Source organism: Entelurus aequoreus, linkage group LG11, assembly GCF_033978785.1.
Source record: "Entelurus aequoreus isolate RoL-2023_Sb linkage group LG11, RoL_Eaeq_v1.1, whole genome shotgun sequence".
NCBI classification, from domain to species: domain Eukaryota; kingdom Metazoa; phylum Chordata; class Actinopteri; order Syngnathiformes; family Syngnathidae; genus Entelurus; species Entelurus aequoreus.
Genome location: NC_084741.1, coordinates 44293197 through 44320246, shown reverse-complemented (window position 1 = coordinate 44320246; position 27050 = coordinate 44293197). Strand labels below are relative to the sequence as shown.

The following is a 27050-nucleotide window of genomic DNA, read 5'->3' as shown; positions in this document are numbered from 1 at the left end:
ACAGAATCCTGGTTATTTTTAATAAAATCTGAAATAAATTATTTAATTCGTAATTTATTTTCCTCACTATCTAATAAAGAATTATTAATTTTCTATTGTTTGAATTGGAAAGCAACAGGAGGAAAGCTTACGTCGATTTGAATTGGACTATGATCCGAAATAATTATTGGGTGAATTTTAGCCTGCACGTTTCCTACAATTGCCTTAGGAACAAAGAACATATCAATTCTTGAAAATGACTGATGTCTGTTTGAATAAAAAGTGAAAACCTTCTCATATGGATTTAAGGTTCTCCAAATATCTATTAGGTTAAGAGTTTGCATTAATTTCAGAAGAGAAAAAACTGATTTCATGGGTTTAACAATTTTACCAGTTTTATCAATATTTGGATTTATTGTTAAATGTAGATCTCCACCCATAATAATATCAGAATCAACATAATCTGCCAATTTGAGCTCCATGTCACCAAAGAAAGGTTTATCATCATTGGGTGCATATAAGTTTACCAGTGTGATATTGTTATTATCTATATGGCAGTTAATAATCATATATCTACACTCTGGATCTAAAAATACACTATTTATAATATAGTTAATCTTTTTGTTAAACATTATAGCAACACCAGATCTTTTGGAGGACAGTCCAACACCAACTATCTCACCAACCCAAGCTTTTTTCAGATATTTTAAATGTTCAGTTTTCAAATGGGTTTCCTGTAGAAAAGCAATATCAGTAGAAATATTGTTTAGATGCTTCAGAATTTTTCTTTGTTTCACCTGTTCATTTGCACCTTTTACATTCCAAGATATAATTCTCAAACATTTTCTAGTCATAGCAATATCTTATGTGTGTGTTAACTGGTTTTCATCCTTATGTGACAAAAATTATCAAACATAACATTTAGTAAATGTGTCCTTTCAATGTATAATTTAACTGGGTTATTTTTTCTTGTCAATCCCCCTACCTCCCCCCTCCCATTGCTCTTTATCACAAAATGTAATAATTTAAATAGCAAAACAAACATGCTTAAAGAAAGTCAAATAAATTAGAGAAGGAAAAAAATATATATAATGGAAACAAAATCATAAGAGAAGGAGAAAGCTAAAAAGTAGAACAGTAGAAGAGAGAGAAAAAAACTAAGAGATAACAAAACAAAACTAAACAAATATCACCAATCGATCAAGTAGTGGTATAAAAGGGAAAAACAGAACCAGGCCAATAATACATCCCCCCCAAAAAATTTTTGGACAGAAATGAAGAAAAATGTACCTGAAATAACTTCATCGAGGTTTCTGGCGGTGTTAAACGTTTCCATGACTACCTGTGTATGCATGACGTCATCAAAATAGTTTGATATCTCTGAGAATGCGACTGACATATAATCCTTGAGATCACTCGACAAATCATTTTTTGATAGAGTATAGGAATCTATTCCATTGCATAGTTGGATTTTTTTGCTTGTATCTGCTTTTTGCAGGAGATTTAAGCTTTTTTTGTACTGAGTTTGCGCGCATCTTGGCTTCGTTAACCACCACTTGTTTTCACTTTTCCGGAGGAAGTCATGTGTCGGAATACTAGCTTTACAGCCACTGTAACTTGGTATTAGATCGATACCCAAATTTGTAGTATCGCCCAAAACTACCATATTTTCCGAACTACTGAGCGCACAGTTATATAAGCAGCACCCACTAAATTTTAGAAGAAAAAAATGTTTTAGCATATATTAACCGCACTATAAGCCGCTGATATATAAATTGTAAAATGAGTTATTTACACAGAAACATTTTGTAAATGTTTATTTTACATACTTTAATTGTTTTCAAACGGTGTCTGTAACATGGCAGTAAAACAGCTAATAAAAAAAAACTGAAATCATCGTCATGGACCCGCTAGCTACGGAAGCTAACTCTCCAATCAGCTAAATTGACTCAATAAGTCCACAGTGCCGTTTGAATTTACAAAACTGAAACAATAAACAGAATGCCAATGTAAATTAATAATACTAACACAAAACACTCACAAATGTGTTAGCATACTAGCTAATGCTAACAACACTAGCTTGATTACATGACGATAGCACGTACAAATATGCATGAAAACACTCATACAGACATTATACATGAGACGGTTTAGTAAAAATGAATAGTTTTAGTTATATTGTAAAACTTACAAACATTTCTTGGAGTGATGCATGAAAAATCCATACGGAGTAGAAACGGAATGGACGACTAGAAGGCACTTGTACTTCCGGTTAAAAGCACTAAACAGAAGGAAATACTGTCAACGTTCACTACGAAGCACCTGCAGTGAGCGAACTCATCGAAAAGATGGCGCCATAGCACAAACGATAACAAAGCTTTTCAGCGTCTGTTAAAAACAATTTGTTAAATTCAAAACATTATGGCCATTGGTGAAGAAAAAAATCCTAAATTAGCCACACCGTTTTATAAGAAGCAGGGTTCAAAGCGTAGGAAAAAAGAAGCGACTTACAGACCAGAATTTACGGCAATAGGAAGTAGTCAAACAACAGAAGAATAAGTGCTTAATACATTTTAAGAGAAGTGTTGATATAAACATGCTATAACAGAACGTAACCAATTATTAACAGTAAATTTGCAATATGTTACCGCATACATTAGCAGCCAAATGTGATTGTCATTTAAATATCCAATAATATGTTATGACATATGTATCGTTATTGCTGGTGGCACCATGTGATTATTTCCAAATTCCAACCCACCCTAGAGAACATCTCCACTCCATTCAATTGTTGTGCTGAATATTTAGGGATCTTTAACAACTAGTCCAATTAAAGAATTGTAAGAGTCTGTTATTGCAGGAGGCTGCAGTGTACATCACAATATAGATTTTAGGCCTGATCGCCCATCCCTGTTAATGCTGTGACAAAATTTAAACGTATGCATAAACGGGTACAATTTGGGCCAAGGATTTTGCCTCAATCTGCACTCCTTTTAAAAAAAAAAAAGGATGTACTTGTCCTTATGGAAACCATGACGACTGACAAGAATACAAGATAGGCTTGAATAGGAAAGAGTGAGGTTGCATGCAGCAAGACATTCATACACAGTAATAGCCTTTGTACATTCCTGAAGGCACAGATCAAACCCTCAAGGTCCAACGGTCTTTAAAAGGGATAAATCAGGGATCTGACATGGTTGATATTAGTGGCAACAATAGAGGAGGATGCTTGTTTTGACCTCTCACATCCTACTGAAACATCTGTGGCATTTCACCTCACCTTCACTAAACAAGAACAAAATAATAATAAATAAGTACAGTAGTACCTCAACTGGTGAGCGCAATTCATTCCGTAACCATGCTTGTAACTCAAAAGACTTACGTCTCAAATCAGCCACGCCCATTGAAAATTATTGAAATCAATTTACTCTGTACTTGGCACACCAAATACAACAGTTTAAACATGTAACATGTCTTTTAAAAAGAAAAACTAACTTTTAGATAGGAACTATTGTATGAAATATAATAGTATATTCACAGATAATATAGTCTGTATTATCTGCCACCAGCCACCTTACGTTTAATACATTAAAGTTAAAGTACCAATGATTGTCACACACACACTAGGTGTGGTGAAATTTGTCCTCTGCATTTGACCCATCCCCTTGTTCACCCCCTGGGAGGTGAGGGGAGGTGAGGGGAGCAGTGGGCAGCAGCGATGCCGTGCCTGGGAATCATTTTTGGTGATTTAACCCCCAATTCCAACCCTTGATGCTGAGTGCCAAGCAGGGAGGTAATGGGTCCCATTTTTATAGTCTTTGGTATGACTCGGCCAGGGTTTGAACTCCCAAACAATGTTCCCTCTAAGGTGCGCGCCTGTGCAATTGCGCACTGCTCAAGCGTCTTCTGCGCACGGCAAATCTATGCAACGCACAAAATCAAATAAAAAAATAAGCGCATAATTTTCGACACGACAAGTACATGACAGAGTAAACAGTTTCCGTCATCATTGTTCAAATATTGTAACGTCTGTCGAGACGCTTTGAGGACATGAATTCCATCCATCACTTTACTGAGCAAAACTCTTTATTGTCGGCCATAAACACATCACCAAAATATTAGTAAAAAAAATTATATCTAGCAAAACTGGTCATTTTCTGCAGTACAAACCAGACCAAAAGCAACTTTGTTATATCAACAGCAGCCGCTCGCTCTTTCTCACTTGCGCCAGCACATGCACATATGGCACTTAGCCAGTGATGCGTTTACAGCCACACAAAAAGTCGGACAACTCCAACACCACACATAAAGTGTAATTCCAGGTCGTTACACTATGATTTACCAATCAAATGTGTGCTTATTCTAGTGTCATTTATTAGGAATCTTAATTTATAAATACTAATCATGAAATGCTGTTAGTATATTAAATAAATACTAATAAAAATATATTTTTTACAAACAGGAAGTTGCAGGAATGTACACATGATCTCCTGCTTATATTTCATTGTGCAACATGTGAATGTTTTAATGGGAACTAAATGCAATGTCTGAAAGGGGTACAAATTATTTCCAAAGCAGGACCTCCACCCAGACAAACAATACAAGTTCACAGGTCATGAAAAACAATATTTTTTGTTATTGTCATTGTAAGTGGGCCTAAACATTTATATTAGAAAATAACCTCATGAAAATGACTGCTGTCATTTGATTATAATAATAAGAGAATGTTGTCTGTCTATCTGTGTTGGCCCTGCGATGAGGTGGGGACTTGTCCAGGGTGTACCCCGCCTTCCGCCCGAATGCAGCTGAGATAGGCTCCAGCTTCCCCCGCAACCCCGATAAGGACAAGCGGTAGAAAATGGATGGATGGATGGAGATTGAAGTTGTTATTTAATCAGGGTAGAAAATGGATGGATGGATGGAGATTGAAGTTGTTATTTAATCAGGTTTGGGACAGGTGTGCTGCTGGTGTAGCCACAGTGTGCACGTCTGATGTTGCTCACATAGGCTCCACTGAATGCTCAGGGAGTTTTTGTGTTTGCTCACACACATGAAAAATTAGAGGGAACATTGCTCCCAACCTACCGATCTCAGGGCGGGCACTCTAACCACTAGGCCACCGAGTAGGTACATTAGTCTCTATTTTTATTTTTATTCTTTAAGTGTTTTTTTGTCCTCTTTTTCTGTTGTTGCTACAGACACCTAAATGTCCCCGTGGTATGAATAAGGTATTCTGAATACAATAGAACTCGTACTACAAATAGCGACGTAGCCAGACCCCGCCAAGAGAGGAGTCCAAAACTGCATGCAAGCTCACGCTAAAATGCATGAATCTTATGATTTGACGCTGTGGTATGTTAGTAGGACAATGATGAGTTTTATAATTATAAAAATCATTTTAATAAATCTATTTTATAAATTCCAAAATAAAACACTAGAGTGCAAAAGCCAAAGTAATGAAATCGGTGTATTATTACACAATACTGCTAATCCATCCTTAACCAGCATTTATTGTCTGGCCTCCCTAATAGATCCTTGCATGGATCGGCCTTGACCTTAGTGTGGTTCTCCAACAGCCCGAAGCTGCCTAAAACCAACACATTGTTGCCTAAATTTGGTGAATACACACTTTTCACCCCTTTCTGCCTTTTCACTCTGCCGGTCTCACCCCTGACTGAGTATTTTTGTGTAGTGTGTACCCTGAAATGTAGGCTAATGCCCTGCAGAACTGACAGATTTAATGCCAATTCCTGGGTTGTACCAAAACCAGCCCCGAGCAGCAAGTGCATGTGTGTCTGCTGGTTTGTGTGTGTGTGTGTGTGTGTGTGTGTGTGTGTGTGTGTGTGTGTGTGTGTGTGTGTGTGTGTGTGTGTGTGTGTGTGTGTGTGTGTGTGTGTGTGTGTGTGTGTGTGTGTGTGTGTGTGTGTGTGTGTGTGTGTGTGTGTGTGTGTGTGTGTGTGTCCAGTCAACTAAAAATCCATGTCTTATCTGTGGGAGTCAGTGAACATGGACTAAAAACAACTGCCCTGAGTAAAAAAAAAAAATTGGAAAGGTCACTGCCGATTTCAGATTGTTTATAACTAGCTGTCATGTACAAAAGGGAAAAGGAAACATTTCTGTCCTTAATGGCCTTAATGTCAGTCACGCTCTTTGTCAGTGTTATTCAAAACGACCTTTAAGGCAAACCCATTCCACTCAAAAAAAAAAAGTTAGCCTCACCGAAACACATAATCTACCTGGTGTCCCAGAGGTCTCAACATGGGGAAATGCATATGATCAATGTGATGCAAAGGTTGATGTTTGCCAGATTCAACTTGATGCAATAACTAAAAATGTCCTTTGTGTCCAGACTTTAGAGACACCCTATACACAGTAAATCACTGCTACTCGCGATTGTTAAATTCCGGGACCATTTGCAAAAAGCAAATAAATCTGAGACACCCATTGAAATGTATATTGTTCACAATCTCAAAGCCTGCGTAACGCTACTGCATTAAGGTGCCACCTTACACTATGTCAGCTAACTCCACCAAAGCCTCTTGCTTGACACACTTCAGTTTCAAATCAAGATTCGTAATTAAAGTGACTGTCGTAATTATTATATTAAACACAGTTTTAGAACCCTCTCTTCAATTGTCATCGTTTACCGTATTTTCCGCACTATAAGGCGCACCGTATTATAAGCAGCACCTTCAATGAATGGCCTATTTTAAAACTTTGTTTATACATAAGGCACACCACATTATAAGGCGCATAGAATAGACGCTACAGTAGAGGCTGGGGTTACGTTATGCATCCCGTAGTTACGAGACCTGTTGTGGCTCAATATTGGTCCACATATAAAGCGCACCGGATTATAAAGCGCACTGTCAGCTTTTGAGAAAATTGGAGGTTTTTAGGTGCGCCTTATAGTGCGGAAAATACGGTACTCACGACCAAGGAAGCTAACAAGCTAAATGCATAGACGATTGGGATAAATCAAGCGTAAGTCCTAAATATGCCACACAAACTCAAATTATTTTTTAATTGTAAAATGTAACAAAGAATCTCTGCAGGCTGCTATTTCGGCACGTCTACATAATCCACACCGGGGCTCAACAGCAATATGACAACTGTTACAACGACCCTAAAGACACACTATACATACATGTTTTAAAGTGTGACAATTTGATCTGTTTTAAATTGTAAGATGATCCTTATTAATTGTTGGACAATTTTGGACAGTTGTAGGCTTTTGACAATGTGTTAATATATTATCAGAGTGTATTTTTATTGTACTTATGTTCGACATTATTTAATAGAATACCGCCAGCCAGAAGAATTAGGGCAGCTACTTTTTAAGGATTGAAAAAATATGAGCAATCTTTATGAACTACTAAATTTCAATGCTTCACTTTCAGTAAAGGAAAAAGCAATACATGCTCAATTGCGATGGAGTCAGATGACTGTCTTTTTATCATTTTGTAATATATATATCGATATATTCTAATACATTCTGTATATTTCTTTGCCCTGGGTCTACTGTAAAATCACTTGCCTAACAGTGGACATCTTATTAATGAGCAGATGCAGTTTCGGGCTATAATGCATATTCAACGCTCATAACTATAAAGCAAAAAAAAAAGCATAAATGCTCTGGCACTTGGTAATTAAAGCAGCAAATTAACTAAATAAATAGCTTCAAATTATGGTAATTATAATTAAGTATTCAATAGTATTACTTTTCAAAGAAATAGAACAATGAGTACACCATTTGATCTTACAATGTTCAGGGTTCTTCTATTGCAAAAAACACATAAACTTTGTCAATACCACTATTCCAACACACAGAAAAACACAAAAAAGTTATCGCAACTGATTGCACAAAAATGAAAAAGTCTAAGTCTGTGGAGGCAACAGAGTGCCAACAGAAGGGTGTTTCCAGAGGCCACAGTAATTACTTGCAACGCCAGTGCTCACATCTGGCTAAATACACAATATAAGCAAAGCATATACAATTTGGACTCAATCCAAGTGTTCATTCTGTGTGCTGTGTGTCCCTTTTCAATTAAAAAAGAATGTTGTTTTTTCTCCTGTCTCCCTCTTATGGTTGCTTCATGAATATTAAAATTATAATGAAATGAATCTAAATAAAACATGGGAATTGGTTTATTTTAAAAACGGAAGTACAGAACCCTGAGTTTGGTTCTAATTCATTAAGCACACATTCCCTTGATCACATAAATTACTAGAAACAGTCAAGTGGAGAAATTCAACACATGCTAAAATGCACGCGCATAGAAATGTTTAATTACACGCTGTTGAGCAACATCTTCTTTAACACATTCTGCTTTCATTGATTTGAAAGATGCCTGACACTGAATTAAGCTATGGATTTTAGCATTGCAAACATACATACTTACACCAAAATAGTAATCCTATTATACACGCCACTATATTAACATCTTATATAAAACCTGAGCTCCTGCTTAAACAGTAGAAATAGAAAGTACACTAGATATGGGTTTGCCCAGTGGTATATCAATTTCCTCACTTTCTCTCACAAGTTTAACCCCAGTAACACACACATACATACTTGGCAAAAAATGCAGAAATAATACAAATAGATATATCCATCCATCCATCCATTTTCTACCGCTTGTCCCGTTCGGGTTCGCAGGTGGTGCTGGAGCCTATCTCAGCTGCATTCGGGCGGAAGGCGGGGTACACCCAGGACAAGTCGCCACCTCATCGCAGGGCCAACACAGATAGATAGACAACATTCACACTCACATTCACACACTAGGGCCAATTTAGTGTTGGCAATCAACCTATCCCCAGGTGCATGTCTTTGGAGGCGGGAGAAAGCCGGAGTACCCGGAGGGAACCCACGCAGTTACGGGGAGAACATGCAAACTGAGTGTCCCAAGCGCAGGATCGAACCCAGAACCTTCGTATTGTGAGGCAGACGCACTAGCCCCTCTTTCACCGTGCTGCCCAAAATAGATATATCATAATAGCAAATAATACATTTGCATTCTCTCTCTCTAAACTGTGAAAACAAGTGAAAATAAGTGCTGAAAGATTATTAAGTTAAATAAATATTTTAATTTGGGGGTAAACATTTTTACTTATAGCATGCTTTTAACTACAGTAGTACCTCAACCTAAGAGTGTTTTGAGATAAGAACTGTCTATCGGCTAATTGTTATGCTTTAAGTTACAAGCAAAAACATGAGTTACAAGCATCCCCGCCATTAGTTGGTGTAGCAAATGTCACAGTGAACAACGTAAGTTCCACCTAAAACATCCAGTCCTACACTAGCAATAGCTTATAGCTATGCAATTAAGGAAAATCTGCTGATGGTGTGTTTGACAGAGTTACTTCATAAAACTACTGTAGTGCTACATTCTATTGAATTGTTTTCAAACTACTCCCCCCCACCCCCCCAATTCATTTCAATGAGAGACGATTTGATGTACAAGTTTTTTGAGCTAAGAGCCCCGTGACAGAACCAATTACATATTTATGTTGAGATACTGCCAGTGTTAATTTTGACAGCAGTTTTTAATTTAGCTTTATTCAAAGTCTTTTGACAAAAATAGATTTTAGTTTTAGTCACATTTTAGTCATCTAAATTGATTGAGTTTTCGTCAACGAAATTAAACAACATTTAAGTGACCTAAAATGACAGTAAATGTATTCGACTAAAAAAATTTTTTAAAAATAAGGACTATTTCAACTTCATTTGAAAGAACCTTTTATCTACTCTACCTGCAAAGCATTTGTTTAACGCAAAAGCCGCATTATTTTATGGTCAGGGATGATGACGTTAGTAATTTTTTGCTCCACAGGTCAATCCCAATGAATATCTTTCAGGCACTTTTTCTATATTTTTTATGCTACGTCTTTGGCAAATCTGGTATGTATGTGTGTTGTAAAACAGAGTTACGATGCTAAGGGGCGCCGGAAGTTGGCAGACCAATCAGCATTCCTGTTCTGTGAATGGAATCGTGCTGAAAATCTGAATTTCCTCTCAGGGATTAATAAAGTATTTCTGATTCTCATTCTGATACTTTCATCATAATTTGTTTATGAGTGCGGGAGAACCGGAAGCAGCAAATACACATTCGTGGCATGGCAAATTTCATTCATACATCCATCCATTTCCTACCACTTGTCCCTTTCGGGATTGCAAGGGGGCTGGAGCCTTTGGTTTGTTAATAAATATCGGCCTCAAATTAATAATTAAATAGGAAAAACTGCATCCACTTCCTCTTTGTGCTGTGCATGGGACATAAGCACATTGAACCACAGTTCAAGTTGCCATGCCTTTAGATTTACTATTAGATAAACAATTATTTGAGGAAGACAAAATTACTTGATCATTTTTAGAGAAGTAATACGATAGAATTTGCTTTAACTTACATACATAATGTCACAGCTGAAATGTGTCCTATTCACTTTTTCACAAGTGCACACGATGTGGAACGTGTTAAACACATCCAGTTTTGTTTTGTGGGCTGTAGAAATCAAACTTCCTTATCTCACAAGGACAAGTATGTGATTGGCTCTCCTTCCTGTCAACATTTTCAGCTTGTTTTTATTTGTTGACGTAAATTTTGTCAGTATATTTTGTAAATGTTTTTCAGTCCACGTGTATTTGTTTAGATTATTAATTTTCTTATTTTCATAAGGAAAGAAAAAAAAGAGTAGTGACAATAACTCAGAGGAAAATATTAGTCAACAAAATTACTACTGGTTACTGCTTTATCTGATTCTGATTGTATTACTGTTTCTTTCCAGCACCTTAAACAGTCTTTCTGGGAATTCACATATCGCGATCACGTCAGTTTGCACAAATTCAGACAATCCCCGCACTTGTTGCTTTCTCCCAATTATCCTAAATCTCCGCAACATTGCTGCAAAAGTGACTTCATCATTTTGATGCAGATTTACTTTTTTGTTAAAACTCGTTGATGAAGACGAGTGCTGCAAAGTCATTATGTGTTAGCCTTTGGATTATTGTGATAATAAAGATGTGGAATATTGCTTCAGCCATTGTTAAATAAACACTGCAACATCAAATCTTGCGATTACACAATACTACAGCATCCATCCATCCATTTTCTACCGCTTGTCCCCTGTGGGGTGGCGGGGGGTGCTGGAGCCAATCTCAGCTGCATTCGGGCAGAAGGCGTGTTGCACCCTGGACAAGTCGCCACCTCATCGCAGGGCCAACACAGATAGACAGACAACATTCACACTCACATTCACAAACATTACAGCTAAAAATCATCCAAGTCAGTTTCCTGATGTTTTCTATGAAAGTGGTGGTACATTTTTTTGGACTACAAGCAAAGTTATTACTTGATCGGCACTTTAACAAAAGATGCCCGGAAGCTGTCGACAGACCCACAAGTGACCACTACTGACGCTATCACATCCACATCCGTACCAAAATAAACAAGGTCAGTAACTTTAAAATATACAGTAAAGTGGCAAAAATTAGTAAAACTAAGCATTTTTGTTGAGTAGTGTATCAAAAAGTGTGTGTTTGTGTGCATGTACTGTATGTGTGTGTAAAATAATAATCAAATCAATAAAAACCAAACAGATTTGTCCTGAACTGCCTTTACAGAACAACGTTGATGACAAATTGATCACATTTTACACTGATGCTATGTTATTGAAAAAAATAAGCTTCAAAACATTGAACATTTTGAAAAAATCTGCTAATTCAGACATTTTAGGCGACAACAATCACAATGAAGCTTGCAAAATTCTGTAGGTTCTGATTAAATAGTGAAAATGCCCAACCTTTCCACTAAAATTATCTATTCTATTTTATAATCTATTTTCAGTAGCAAACAGCATAAAATTGCAGTCACCCAGCCAGTGACTCATTGTTTGCTCACACTAGCACAGTAAGCACACACCGTATGTGGGTGTGCCAATGATGGTGGAAAATTAATCAAAATGCAAAACACTTTGTACCCTAATTTCACTGTGTTTATGCAAATGTAGCACCCTGTTTCCCATTCTGTGTGCACGTGTGTGTAATGTGCATTAAAACACGAGAGGAAAAGATTTGGTGAAAACACCTATATAGCAGTTTAGCAGTCCCAAGAAATATGTTTATTTATAATAAGCTATGGTTGGATGGGTTAACTTTAAATCAATATTTAAATGAATAATTAATAGGGTTTTGCATGTAAAATGTCAGTGGGAAAAGTGTGTGTATATAGTACTTGATTGAGTTTCTGAAGTGGTCTTCTGCAGGGTTTTTGACGGTGCAGCTGTTCAGGAGCCATAGGTCTGCTTCTGTTGGGTCATCTATAGAAAGACAGAAGAATATAAAACTTGGTTTACCTAGCTGGTCGTAAGGTAAGTAACATAAATATAATAACATGGCATTAAAAATAATTCCAATAAAGCAAAATATATGTAATATAGAAGTACTTAAAAATAACCCTGAATAAAATTGTTTTGAGTTTCTCCCTAAATTGACTTAGCAGGCAAGTTTGCACACACAGTATTTCAACAACTATAAGAAACTAATGAGGAAATCTCTAGAAAGATTTGCATAGGAATTAGGGTATAGCCAATGGCAAGAGAGTGTTTTGCAAATGTTTTGCATATCATAGCTATCAGGTAATTATGTGAGATGTTGTTACGGCAGATGTGCGCAAAAAACAGTTGACTTATCTGATGAAAAAAGTTCCTTAGGGGTGAGATAAGAACCCTGGAAAGCGTGAGAATGTGTCTGCTTAAAAAAAAGACGTGTTCACCATGATTGTGCATAGGTGACGTACTTGAAATGCACAGGTCTGAACGTGATGGTACACTTCTTTGGAGCAGTGAGTGTGCTAAGCAGTAATCAGAGCAAATGGTGGCTATTTTGAAGAAACTACAATAAAAAACATGTTTTCAGTTATTTCACATGTTTTTGTTAAGTACATAACTCCACATGTGTTCATTCATAGTTTTGATGCCTTCAGTGACAATCTACAATGTAAACAGTCATGAAAATAAAGAAAACCCATTGAAAGAGAAGGTGTGTATAAACTTCTGGCATATATATATATATATACATATATATATATATATATATATACATATATATATATTTATATATATATATATATATATACATATATATATATATATATATATATATATATATATATATATATATATATATATATATATATATATATATATATATATATATATATATATATATATATATATATATATACACATATACAGTATATATACACATATATATGTATGTGCATATATATATATATATATATATATATATATATATATTTATGTATATATATACACATATACAGTATATATACACATATATATGTATGTGCATATATATGTATATATATATATATACACATATACAGTATATATACACATATATATGTATGTGCATATATATATATATATATATATATATATATATATATATGTATATATATATATACACATATACAGTATATATACACATATATATGTATGTGCATATATATATATATATATATATATATATATATATATATATGTGTATATATATATATATATATATATATATATATATACACATATACAGTATATATACACATATATACATGTATGTGCATATATATATATATATATATATATATATATATATATATATATATATATATGTATGTGCATATATATATATATATATATATATATATATATATATATATATATATATATATATATATATATATATATATATATATATATAGATATATATGCTTCCATCTGTTGAAAAGCTCTATGGAGATGATGATTTCATTTTCCAGCATGATCTGGCACCTGCCCACAGTGCCAAAACCACCAGTAACTGGTGTACTGACGATGGCATTACTGTCCTCGATTGGCCTGCCAACTCCCCTGACCTGAACCCCATAGAGAATTTGTGGGGTATTGTGAAGAAGAAGCTGAAAGACACCAGACCCAGTAATGCAAATGAGCTAAAGGCCGCTATTGAAGCATCCTTGGCATCCATAACACCTCAGCAATGCCACAGGCTGATTGCCTCCATGCCACGCCGCATTGATGCAGTAATCCGTGCAAAAGGATTCCCAACCAAGTACTGAGTGCATTAATTGACATTTTGAAATGTTTGATTTTGTTTTGCTGTTATAAATCTTTTTTTTTTACTTGGTCTGAGGAAATTTTCAAATTTTTTGAGATACGATTTTTGAGTTTTCTTAAGCTGTATGCCATAATCAGCAATATTAAAATAATAAAAGGCTTGCAATATTTCAGTTGATGTGTAATGAATCCAGAATGTATGACATGTTCATGTTTTTAGTTGCATTACAGAAAATAAAAGGACTTTATCACAATATTCTAATTTTCTGAGACAGTCCTGAATATATATACAGTATAACACACACAACAACACAATTATAAATAAATACAATTAAATGACATCTAAACGCATTGAATGAGTAGGTGTGTATAAGCTTTTGTCCTGTACTGTATATATATATATATATATATATATATATATATATATATATATATATATATATATATATATATATATATATATATATATATATATATATACAAGAAAGAAAATCTGAAAGATAAAAAGGCCCAACATCATAAAAGCATTTATAAACCATAGAAATAACCTTAAAATGGATCCTGAAACAAACAGTGAGCCAATACAGTGATTTTAAAACTGGTGTAATGTGGGCCCACCTTCTGATCTTCGTCAGGACGTGCAGCTGAATTTTGGAGCAATTGTATAGGGGCAATAACCTTTTTACAAAGACTCAAAAGCAGGGCATTACTGTATAGTAGTCTATACGACTTGTGATAAAAGCATGCATTATTAGCGTCTGTGTGTTGCCCTGACAAAAATAAAGGGCGAACTCTGACTGTATTCTTAAGAAGATAAAAACCTATTTTTGTTATATTTTTAATATGTGGTATAAAACTTAGCTCAGAGTCGAAAATGACGCCAAGATTTTTCACCTGGAGTGATAGAGTCAAGGACAATGCTTGTAGTTCAGGGTGACACATAAGCTGGTTTTAATAGCAAAGACATCACAAAGACAAAATGGCACTCCGAATACTAAATAATTGTTTGCCAAGATTTTACTGCTAAGCTGTCACTCATCTGCCATCCAGCGAACCAAGCGTATGCTTACCACACTCTGGCTAGCCTTGTTAAAACAAAAATTTGCCAAAAAACTATTACAAAATAACATACTGCTTATTCACAATTGACATAATACTCACAAAATGTCATCCCCATGTGTGAATTCAATATTGATCCTGTTTTAATCCTAAATTGCTGGGTTGCAACCACAAAACCAAGCATTCACTATGGCTACTGTTTATTCACTGTGGATACTATGGCTACTGAGTATTATAAAGGTTCAGAGCCAAATATACAAGCCATATATCCTCAAAAAAATAGCTGAATGTGATGAAGCAAATCAATATACAGGTGATACTAAAAAAAAAAAATTACATTTTGTGCAAAAGTTTGTTTATTCCAGAAATTAGATTTACTTGGTTTAACCAATATATTACAAGCAACTCCAGACGGTTTGGGGTTTTCAAAAACTTTAATCCATGATCATCAAAATTACAACAATTAAAGACTCGACATACAGTATTTCACTTTGCATGTACCGGTAATAAGTTTATATCACATATGAAGTTGAATTGCTGACATGAATGAACTTTTGCACAATATTCACATTTTTTGAGTGTCGACTATTCTCTTAAGAACATAGACTTTTACAAGATTTAAAAGTGTTTTCCCCCAAAAGGGAATTTTCAAATCTGGAATGATTCCAGATTATTGGAATTAATTTCCACAGGCTAGAACAGTGCATGCATGCAGAATTTTTACTCTGTTTTTACTTGACTTCTTGCTCTGTGTGTTTATGTTTGTGGAGACATATATCGGACATGAGGTCATGTACAACCAGCAATACCTTCAGAGATTGTCTCAACTGTTCAACAGTTTGCCTGCAGCACACACAGACATAAAAATCATTATATTTCATTAACATACAAACAGTACTATAAAGTGTTACTACACCCCACTGGAAAAAGGACAAAGGGAATAAGCGGTAGAAAATGGATGGATGGATGGACCTAGTTTTCTATTTACAATATAAGAAATACTACATTTCACAACAGTTGACCCTGAAATAAATTGTTTTTTGTGCACGTTTCAGTAATGAGGAAATTCCTTTGCAGTAAAATAGCCTACATTTTATATTACATAAATATATCGATGAAAGTTAAATTACCTTTGACTCCATTTGACTTTGTCTGAATGTGATTGGATGTGTTATTCACACAAGTGAATGTGTATCTTTGCTTATTCTGAAAAAATAAATAAAAATTCTGATTGAAAAAGGTGAATTCAATCCATGAGCTGTCCTACATGTGCATATGTTTTCGCTGTGCCTATATCTTGTGCTGATCCCACAACAGAATCATCCATAAAACAGACCTGGCTGACATTGCTAAGTCAACCCTTGGGGTCAGTGCATGCACACATGTACACAAGGTCATGCATAACACATTTCAATCCCAGACTCACTATGGAGATGAGGAGAGCGGGTTATAGGAGTGGGTGAATTCATTGAAAAAGCATAGATGAAAAAAGACAGGGTTAAAAGCAAGGAAAAGCTAACACGTGTCAGGCAGATAGAGCAAAATAAATTTAAGCTGTTGTCATCCAGAGAGGAGGTAAAAGAAGAGCTGACCAGAAATGAGGTCTAAAAATGACCCAAAAAAAGACAAAATTATGCATTCTGCACTATATTGTTATTGATTTAACCACAGGTGCGTGACGCATCCCACAGAGGAACTGAAATAAGGCTCAGCTGCAGGGTCAGAGAGCAGGGATGCACACAAACAGAAGAACAGGCCGGATGGGAATAAAATAACTTCCCAAACTCCACATATGCAGATGTGACGAACAGACAAATATGGAGTGTAAACTATTATTACAACTCACTTTAACTAAGTAACTGCATTTCATATTTACCTAGGAAGTTGATCTGTATTGTTCCGTGTTGTTTTTGGTTTAACTGACTAAATAGTACTATTCGGTGTTGGTCTAACTCAGGGGTGTCCAAACTTTTTCCACCGAGGGCCGCAAACGGAAAAATTTAAGCATGTGGGGGCCATTTTGATATTTTTCATTTTCAAACCATAACAAAATATATGGATTTTTTGTATTTAGTTTACCTTTAGGGGTCCCAGGGACCATAAAGGGTCTCAGTTATTAAAATGTTAAAAATAAGTCTAATTTGTATTATTATTTTTTATTTAACGCTTACAGTAAATCTCTATATCAACTTAAAAAAAAAAAAAAAGGTTTTATGGCTTTTCTGTCAAAAACAACTTTGTTTTTTATAGTAAACTTAAATATGCAGTATTTAGTAATTAGAGCCATAAAATATAAATAATGCAGGACACCATTGATTTTAATTATTTAATATTTTTGAGTCATCACAGTGAAAAGATAAATAAAATACCACTAAATATATTGGATCCAAAAGGTGCCCCACTCATAAAGTGATACATTTTTATTTTTTTATTATTTTTTTTAACTTTCATCACTTAAGTTACGAGATCAACTTCAGATATATCTGTTGATTTTACATTTGAACTATTATTTTGTTTCTTTTATGCTCTTTTGTAAAAAAAAACTTTGTTTTTATATGGCAACTACACAATATATGCAATATTCACCACATAAAGCATTTTAAAGTGAAAAATTTGAACTAATTGGAGCTTTGAAAATAATTAATTATAACATGGAAGACAAAAGAAAAAAAACAGCCTGCATGGCAGCTTAGTGTCAACATTGCAACTTTTTCTCGTTAGATTTCACCTCATTCCACTTTTTTTAATGTTCATTTTTATTTTTTGCAATAGCATTTCCAGAATGTGTGGCGGGCCGGTAAACAATTAGCTGCGAGCCGCAAATGGCCCCAGGGCCGCACTTTGGACAACACTGGTCTAACTGTATTATAAAAAAAAAGAAGAAGAAAAAAGAAGCCTTCCTCTCGCGTTGTAGCAACCGGCACACCAAATTATTTTATCTGAAGTATGAAATGAAAGAATGATTATGCTTACAAGCACTAAGAAGTTCCCTTGGGAATTATTCTATGTAACCTGCTTGGGTTTGCAGACAGTCCAGTGAAGCAGAGAGCAGTCAGATCTTACAGTATATATTCATGTGAGAAGGAGAGCTCTGGAGACACTGCTTTCCTAGCACCATAAACCTTTGATACAGTTTCCTTTAATTGTCACTCTCAATTATGAACACATATACTGTAGCCCAACTTCCTCTGCCGTCTTGCATATGCATACTCTACACCCAGACCTACTTTGCAAAGTTGGACTAACTATGCACTTTATTTGTTTCTATCTAGTGTGCTCTGCTAGACAGTCTGAGAAGGCAAATGTTACTGCCAGTGCAAATGTGTTGGTGTGTGTATGTCTGTGTGTGCATGCATGCAAATGTGTGCGCGAGAGACACAGAAGAAGCAGACAGCGGCTACCCTGGGGCTCAAAAGAATACTCCTGGAGCCTCACACACACATATCATGACCCACTTTTCCATCCCATCCAACACATCGCTTCATGCACGCGCACACAAACACATTTGTGTTGTCATTTCTGTCTTCTGCCCTCCATCCTTTTCACCCCGCATCTACAACTCTACCCTCTTCACACCGCCCTCTTATCCTTACACACGCACAGGCACACACACAGGACATGCTGACCTTGGGATACAGTGGCATAGAGGTTTATAGGAGCCAGCATGCTGGTGCAAAGGTTGGCTTTGGGGTGAATAGATACACTTGACTGAGCTAACAAGGCCTGTCTGGCCTTATTGGCTGACCAGACAGCTGGATGCCAGGCTGGCTGGGAGGACAGGTAGACCAAAAGGCGGGGTGTGGCAGTGACCCCAGTGGTGTGCATCAAGGCCAGTGAGAATAGGAAGATTTACTAAGGGGAAGAGGAACAGTGTCCTCTAGAGCAGTGTTTTTCAACCACTGTGCCGTGGCACACTAGTGTGCCGTGAGATACAGTCTGGTGTGCCGTGGGAGATTATCTAATTTCACCTATTTCGGTTAAAAATATTTTTTGAAAACCAGTAATTATAGTCTGTGTTGTTGTTGAGTGTCGGTGCTGTCTAGAAATCGGCAGAGTAACCGTGTAATACTCTTCCATAGCAGTAGGTGGCAGCCGGTAGCTAATTGCTTTGTAGATGTCGGAAACAGCGGGAGGCATCGTGCAGGTAAAAAGGTGTCTAATGCTTAAACCAAAAATAAACAAAAGGTGAGTGCCCCAAAGAAAAGGCATTGAAGCTTAGGGAAGGCTATGCAGAACGAAACTAAAACTGAACTGGCTACAAAGTAAACAAACAGAATGCTGGACGACAGCAAAGACTTACTGTGGAGCGTCCACAAAGTACATCCGAACATCACATGACAATCAACAATGTCCCCACAAAGAAGGATAAAAACAACTGAAATATTCTTGATTGCTAAAACAAAGTAGATGCGGGAAATACTGCTCAAAGGAAGACATGAAACTGCTACAGGAAAATACCAAAAAGAGAGAAAAAGCCACCAAAATAGGGTTGTGAGACAAGACCTATATTGATGCATGGTTGGTTATGGTTAAAAGTCATATCCAACAATTGCGACAACAACTTTTTACTGTCGAGTGAGTTTAGTTTTTTAATGATTTCTGCTGGTGTGCCTTCGGATTTTTTCAATGCAAAAAATGTGCCTTGGCTCAAAAAAGGTTGAAAAATACTGCTCTAGAGAAGCAAGCAGTGCTTTTACCCAGGGGGTTTTGTAGAGTCATACGGTAAAATGCAAAGTATTCTTATCAAATGATAATTTATAGCAGAATTAACTTGAACAGTGTTACTGGACATACTTTGATCAGGCACTTACATAGCCAAGAGTATATTGTCCTAGTCTACTATATACACCCTGTGAGTGATTCTAGTCAAACTGATTGACATATGAAAAGGCAATGATAGCAGGTAGGCCAGTAGCCTTAAAAGGGAGGCCTGCAGGAAATATCTGGCCAGCCAATGTCTTTCATTTGGCCCACCAAAGATCACTTATATAATGAGAGCATACAGTTTTACATAAAACTGCTTATTGTTGCAGGTGTACTCAATGAGTGTCAGCTTAGCTCAATTGGTAATGACAGTTGCTCTCTGAACAAGGGAACTAGGGTTCAAATCTCAAACAGAGAGAATGGTAACACATATTAATTAGGGATTTCCTGAACAACATTTTTGTCCGACAATCTCAATTAGATTTTTTGGCCTCTAATTCAATCCAATATAGAGCACCGATTTGATATTTTGACAATTGATTGTAGAATTTAAAATGTTTTATAGCAAGTAACTAAACAAAGAACACATTTTCATCAAGCTTATCTTATTACATTTTGCATTTGCTAGTATTGTTATTAATCAGACAATGTACTAAATGTGTGGTATTGAATGCTACATACAACTTTTTTCAACAAAATTAAGTGGCTAGCACACAATGACTTAACAAAAGCAATAACTAATATTGGCATTATTTGGGTTTTGTCCTCAAAGCCTTCCTGTATCCAGAGACTTACTCCCTGAGTTTGTAAATAACAAAAGCAACCTGAAAAAAATAGATGTTTTAAATAAGAACAAGAAAAAGAAAAAATATCAAACCTATAATTTTAGTATCATTTATAAAATGGTTCCATACTAAGTATAAATGGTATTGATATCTGGATCGATCACCAGTACTTTGCATTGAAGCTTTAGCTGTTAACCTTTTGTGTCGTCCTGCTGTGTGTGCGTGCGTGCACACATGCGTGTGCATAGCATGCTTAGGCATTCTTTTTAGGCATTTAGGGATAATGCAACTTGGAATTTATTTTCCACCATGGTGGTAAGGACTAGCATCTTAAAAACATTACAGTATATTAAAGTATCTTTGGCACTGTAGATAAACAAAGTGTTCGGGCTTATGTTCCTGCAAAACACGCACTCACCCTCCTAGATTTCATGGCTCTCCTGCATGTGTGTCTTTTTTTACGATACTGGCTCTTACAGTGTCTGAGAAAAATTCTGGTCCTTAGACAAATGTAATCGGGGACTCCCTGACGTAAGCAATCTTGCTGCAATTTGACAAACTATAAACATCCCCCAAAGTACATACCCAGCAAAACACAGCTAAAAGTGCAATGTATGTGTTTGGGCCTGCAATGCTGTGTGTCTGCATAAATCTATATGTGTCATGTGTATCGTATACTACCTGTGTGTGCACATTTGCCTTACTGACTTGGCAAACTGTGAATGGGCCTAAAAGGATTTATGAATTTCACCTCCAATCAAGTCACACACACACATGCACACGCACTCGCACAAATAAGGGCCTGAGGGGTTTGGCAGTTGGTCTATCCGTCTCGAAGGGTAAGCAACCACTCAAGCATGGATGATAATGCAATCAACTGTCATTAGAGGAACAGTGAACACACACACACACTCGCACACACACAAGCACAAAGACCCATGATGCTCTTTCAGCTGTCAGTCACTTTTGGAAAATCACACATAAGCCATTTAGCTACAGTAATACACTGCATGAAGAAATAAATTAAGGTAACAACGAACATAATATAATTTATCTGAATATTTGAAAATACAGAGCCGGGGGCACATCCAGGGTTTCCCCTACATGTAATTGATCGTGGCGCACCGCCACTGCAAGATAAATGCCGCCAGACCTTCAAAATCAGTATTTTGGAGTGTTTTTTTTTTTTTACATTAAAACAATTTTTTTACATGAAAACTAATTTAAGTAATACAGTATATTGTATGAATGGATATACTGTATATCAGGGGTGCTCACACTTTTTCTGCAGGCGAGCTACTTTTCAATTGATCAAGTCGCGGGGATCTACCTCATTCATATATACAATTTATATTTACTTATTTATAAAATATATGTTTTTGTTAACAAGTTAAAGGTGTTTAATGATAATGCAAGCTTGTTTAACACATATAGTTAATATTGTTAATAAATTAAAGGTGTTTAATGATAATACAAGAATGTTTAATACATATAGTTAATATTGTTAACAAGTTAAAGGTGTTTAAAGATAATGCAAGCATGTTTAACACATATAGTTAATATTGTTAACAAGTTAAAGGTGTTTAAAGATAATGCAAGCATGTTTAACACATATAGATTCCTTTCTTTCGTGAAGGCAAGAATATAAGTTGGTGTATTACCTGATTCTGATGAATTGCATTGATAGGAATCAGACAGTGGTGCTGATAACATCTGCATTTTCAAATGGAGGAGAAAAAAAGGCCTCCTTTCTGTCCTATACCACATGAAAGTGGTTGGTTTTTGGCATCTTATTTGTCCAGCTTCCGTACTCCTTTGTATACACTTTACAAGAAATACCTTGGTAGCAAACTGCGTAGCTTGCTAGCTTGTGCACGCCAGCTTTCTGAGACTCTTATGTTGTTAGCGCAGGCAGCATGAAGCAGCGCTTTTATTGTGCAACTGTGCAGTCGGTCTTTGGAGTTTTGACGGCAGGTACGGCGCCAGAGTCTGTTGAAATAAAAAGAGTTTCTCGCCTTCCTGTCGGTAATTTTTTCTTAATAATGAGCTGGCAACAGCCAGCGTCATCTCAGAAGACCCTCGAATTGCCATGAATGTCAATCAAGTGACGAAAGTGACGTCATAGTGAAGATTTATGATCGCTCATTTTTAGGACTATTTTTTTAATGCCTGGCTGGCGATCGACTGACACACCCTCCGCGATCGACCGGTAGATCGCGATCGACGTAATGAGCACCCCTGCTGTATATAGTCTATAATTTACCAGAATGAGTTTGAAAACCATCTCAAATTTTAAAAAAAGTAAGGAAAGAAAGTTGAAGAGAAAAGGATTTCAAGTTAATGAAAACATTTCTTGTTCAAGCCTGTGTAAACTACCCTAATGTTTTTGACATTACTACCGACAATGACATTTACATCTTCGAACCTTCGTTTGGATGTCTGTGTGGGGTATCAGTGTGCATGTTCTCCCGTGCATGCGTGGGTTTTCTCCGGGTATGTTTGTTTATTGGAAACTGTAAATTGTCCATAGGTATGAATGATAGTGTGAATGATTGTCTATATGTGCACTGTGATTAACTCTAATGGCATTGGAGCCAACCTTCATCCTGCATAACTGTATTGTTTTTTTCAGTTTAATCCAAACAGTATTATTAATTTAACAAGATTCCTTCATGTATGTGCACTTCATCTGTGTATATAATGTACTTATCTTAGTGTGCTTATTGGTTTTACAGTGATTTCATTGTGGAGAATATCAACAAAACACCTCAAGTTATTTTTTTCATTACTAATTCAAGACTGTTCACATTGGCAAACTAAATTGCAACATTCAGGGAGGGCATAATATATTGTTGCCAGTGTTAACTTTTACAATAAGCAGCAACAATTGAAATTGCATTGAAAGAAAAGAGAGCACAGTCTACCAAGTCAAATTCCTTGTGTGTTAAACATACTTGGCCAATAAAGCGGATTCTAATAAAATAAGAAAACATATGTTCTTAGTAATAACTAAGAACATATTTTTCAAATATACATAAAACATTTCTTTAGCCTTTGTAAAAAAAATACAAACCCCGTTTCCAAATGCAGTGTTTCCCACACATTCATTTATTTGCGGCGGCCCGCCACGAAAGAATTACGTCCGCCACAAATAAAAAATAAATAAATTTAAAAAATAAAAAATATATATATATAATTTTTTTTTTTGTCCTGTTCAGCTTCTCAGGCAAATCATATAGTTGATGTAGATGCCCATATAGGCTGTTCAGATGTACTTTACAAAAGAGAAGTGTAGGATACTTCTCTTGTTGCCTTATTTGTATTTGACCACTACTGTTTTCTGTTTATTTGTTACTGACTGTGGCAGGACACCTCTGCCTCTGTTTCACTTTATGTTGCTGGTAAATAATATGGTTGTAGTAGTAGGCTAAAGTTAAATTATTTAGTAGGCACTAATTAAAGGGGCATACAATTAATAAATATATTTCAGTGAATAACTTATTGTTCAAATCTGTATATAAATATGTACATAAAGTGTACGTAAAGTTGTAATTATATTGTAAAATGGATGGATGGATGGATGGATGGACGTTTAAAACAAAACTGTTATTAATTAGTAAGTATACATTTTTTGAGCCTTTTTAGAGAAAATCATATCATTGTAGTAAATTATGCAAATTACTCGATGATGTCATGGTGACCACGCCCATAGCCACGCCCCCACCGCCACAGGTATCTTGGCAGTTTATGGGAAACACTGAAATGAGTTGGGAAATTGTGTTGGATGTAAATATAAACGGAATACAATGATTTGCAAATCATTTTCAACCCATATTCAGTTGAATATGCTACAAAGACAACATATTTGATGTTCGAACTGATAAACATTTTTTTTTTTTTTGCAAATAATCATTAACTTTAGAATTTGATGCCAGCAACACGTGACAAAGAAGTTGGGAAAGGTGGCAATAAATACTGATAAAGTTGAGAAATGCTCATCAAACACTTATTTGGAACATCCCACAGGTGAACAGGCAAATTGGGTGCCATGATTGGGTATAAAAGTAGATTCCATGAAATGCTCAGTCATTCACAAACAAGGATGGGGCGAGGGTCACCACTTTGTCAACAAATGCGTGAGCAAATTGTTGAACAGTTTAACAAAAACCTTTCTCAACCAGCTATTGCAAGGAATTTAGGGATTTCACCATCTACCGTCCGTGATATCATCAAAGGTTTCAGAGAATCTGGAGAAATCACTGCACGTAAGCAGCTAAGCCTGTGACCTTCGATCCCTCAGGCTGTACTGCACCAACAAGCGACATCAGCGTGTAAAGGATATCACCACATGGGCTCGGAACACTTCAGAAACCCACTGCCAGTAACTACAGTTGGTCGCTACATCTGTAAGTGCAAGTTAAAACTCTCCTATGCAAGGCGAAAACTGTTTATCAACAACACCCAGAAACGCCGTCGGCTTCGCTGGGCCTGAGCTCATCTAAGATGGACTGATACAAAGTGGAAAAGTGTTCTGTGGTCTGACGAGTCCACATTTAAATTGTTTTTGGAAACTGTGGACGTCGTGTCCTCCAGGCCAAAGAGGAAAAGAACCATCCGGATTGTTATAGGCGCAAAGTTGAAAAGCCAGCATCTGTGATGGTATGGGGGTGTATTAGTGCCCAAGACATGGGTAACTTACACATCTGTGAAAGCGCCATTAATGCTGAAAGGTACATACAGGTTTTGGAGCAACATATGTTGCCATCCAAGCAACGTTACCATGGACGCCCCTGCTTATTTCAGCAAGACAATGCCAAGCCTTGTGTTACATCAACGTGGCTTCATAGTAAAAGAGTGCCGGTACTAGACTGGCCTGCCTGTAGTCCAGACCTGTCTCCCATTGAAAATGTGTGGCGCATTATGAAGCCTAAAATACCACAACGGAGACCCCCGGACTGTTGAACAACTTAAGCTGTACATCAAGCAAGAATGGGAAAGAATTCCACCTGAGAAGCTTAAAAAATGTGTCTCCTCAGTTCCCAAATGTTTACTGAGTGTTGTTAAAAGGAAAGGCCATGTAACACAGTGGTGAACATGCCCTTTCCCAACGACTTTGGCACGTGTTGCAGCCATGAAATTCTAAGATAATTATTTGCAAAAAAATAAATAAAGTTTATGAGTTTGAACATCAAATATCTTGTCTTTGTAGTGCATTCAATTGAATATGGGTTGAAATGGATTTGCAAATCATTGTATTCCGTTTATATTTACATCTAACACAATTTCCCAACTCATATGGAAACGGGGTTTGTATATGCATCAGCCATAAAATGGTCATGATGTCATATATATATGATGATGTGGTATCGACCACAACCCTACCACCAACTATATAGTGGCAATCTAGGGGAAACCCTGACATTAACGGCCAAATTACAAGACTACAAGCGCACACACTTCCTCGCCACCAATTAATCATCTGATGCAACTACATGGCAACCACACTGGTTGCAAGCTGTAGCTTTCGAGCTGTGCAATATTACTTTTGGTTCAATGTGACTGTCTCAATGTTTATTTTTGGTTATGGTAGGATCTCTATTAAAGACAAAGTATGCAGAAGACGAATACCTACAACTTACATTAATTTAATAATATTTTAACATCAAATTGTATTTTTTTAAACACATATGTTGATTCTTCTTTAAAGCACAGCTAAAGTCTAACCCAGAGGTCTTCCACAGGGGCCCATGACCCATAGCAGATCTGCAGAGGTACTGCAGGTGGGGTCGTGAAATTTTGGGTTATTAACTTTAAATTTTCATTTTAATATATATTTTTTTTAATTCAACCTGCAATTTTTCCACAAAATTAAAGGCCTTTAAATAAACATTAAGATTGGTTTATAAATGGCAGTGCCGTGGTCACCCTACTCACTGTACCTTGCAGGTTTAAAAAATAAAAACAAAAAAAGATTATACTGTGTAATATTTTCAGCAATTAAGATGGCTAGCTACTAGCGCTCGAGTTGCAATCTAGCAATTACCGGCGCTATACTGTATTATTTGAATATCTTACTATTACAATAACGGGGTACCTTTAGGATCAGTTAACATTAAAACACAATTTTATACAAGGAATATAATCAGGGGGTCCCCGCACTATCACGCCAAAAGTTTGTGGGTCCTTGGCCTTGAAAACAAAGTACACCCTTGGTTTAACACTTACCTACATCAATGAGACTATATTAGGTTTGGAACAATAAAAAAAACAATATTTCAATATTTGTCAATTGCTCATTTAAGATAAAAGTCAATTTTTATTGGTTAGATGTCGTGCAAGAATAACCCTACTAGTGTGACAGTGCACCCAAATGTATTAACATGGCAAATTGTT

At 36.1% G+C, this 27050-nt stretch overlaps 1 protein-coding gene across 4 annotated transcripts in view; it reads right to left on the bottom strand.

Annotated features, from left to right (window-relative positions):
• cdkal1 (CDK5 regulatory subunit associated protein 1-like 1) overlaps positions 1–27050 on the bottom strand; it is a 600364-nt gene that overhangs the window by 515577 nt on the left and 57737 nt on the right. For all 4 annotated transcript variants that reach the window (XM_062063405.1, XM_062063406.1, XM_062063403.1 and 1 more), the window contains one exon: positions 12210–12294. In XM_062063405.1, coding sequence (XP_061919389.1) covers positions 12210–12294 — 85 coding nt within the window. The remainder of the gene's footprint in view (positions 1–12209; positions 12295–27050) is intronic.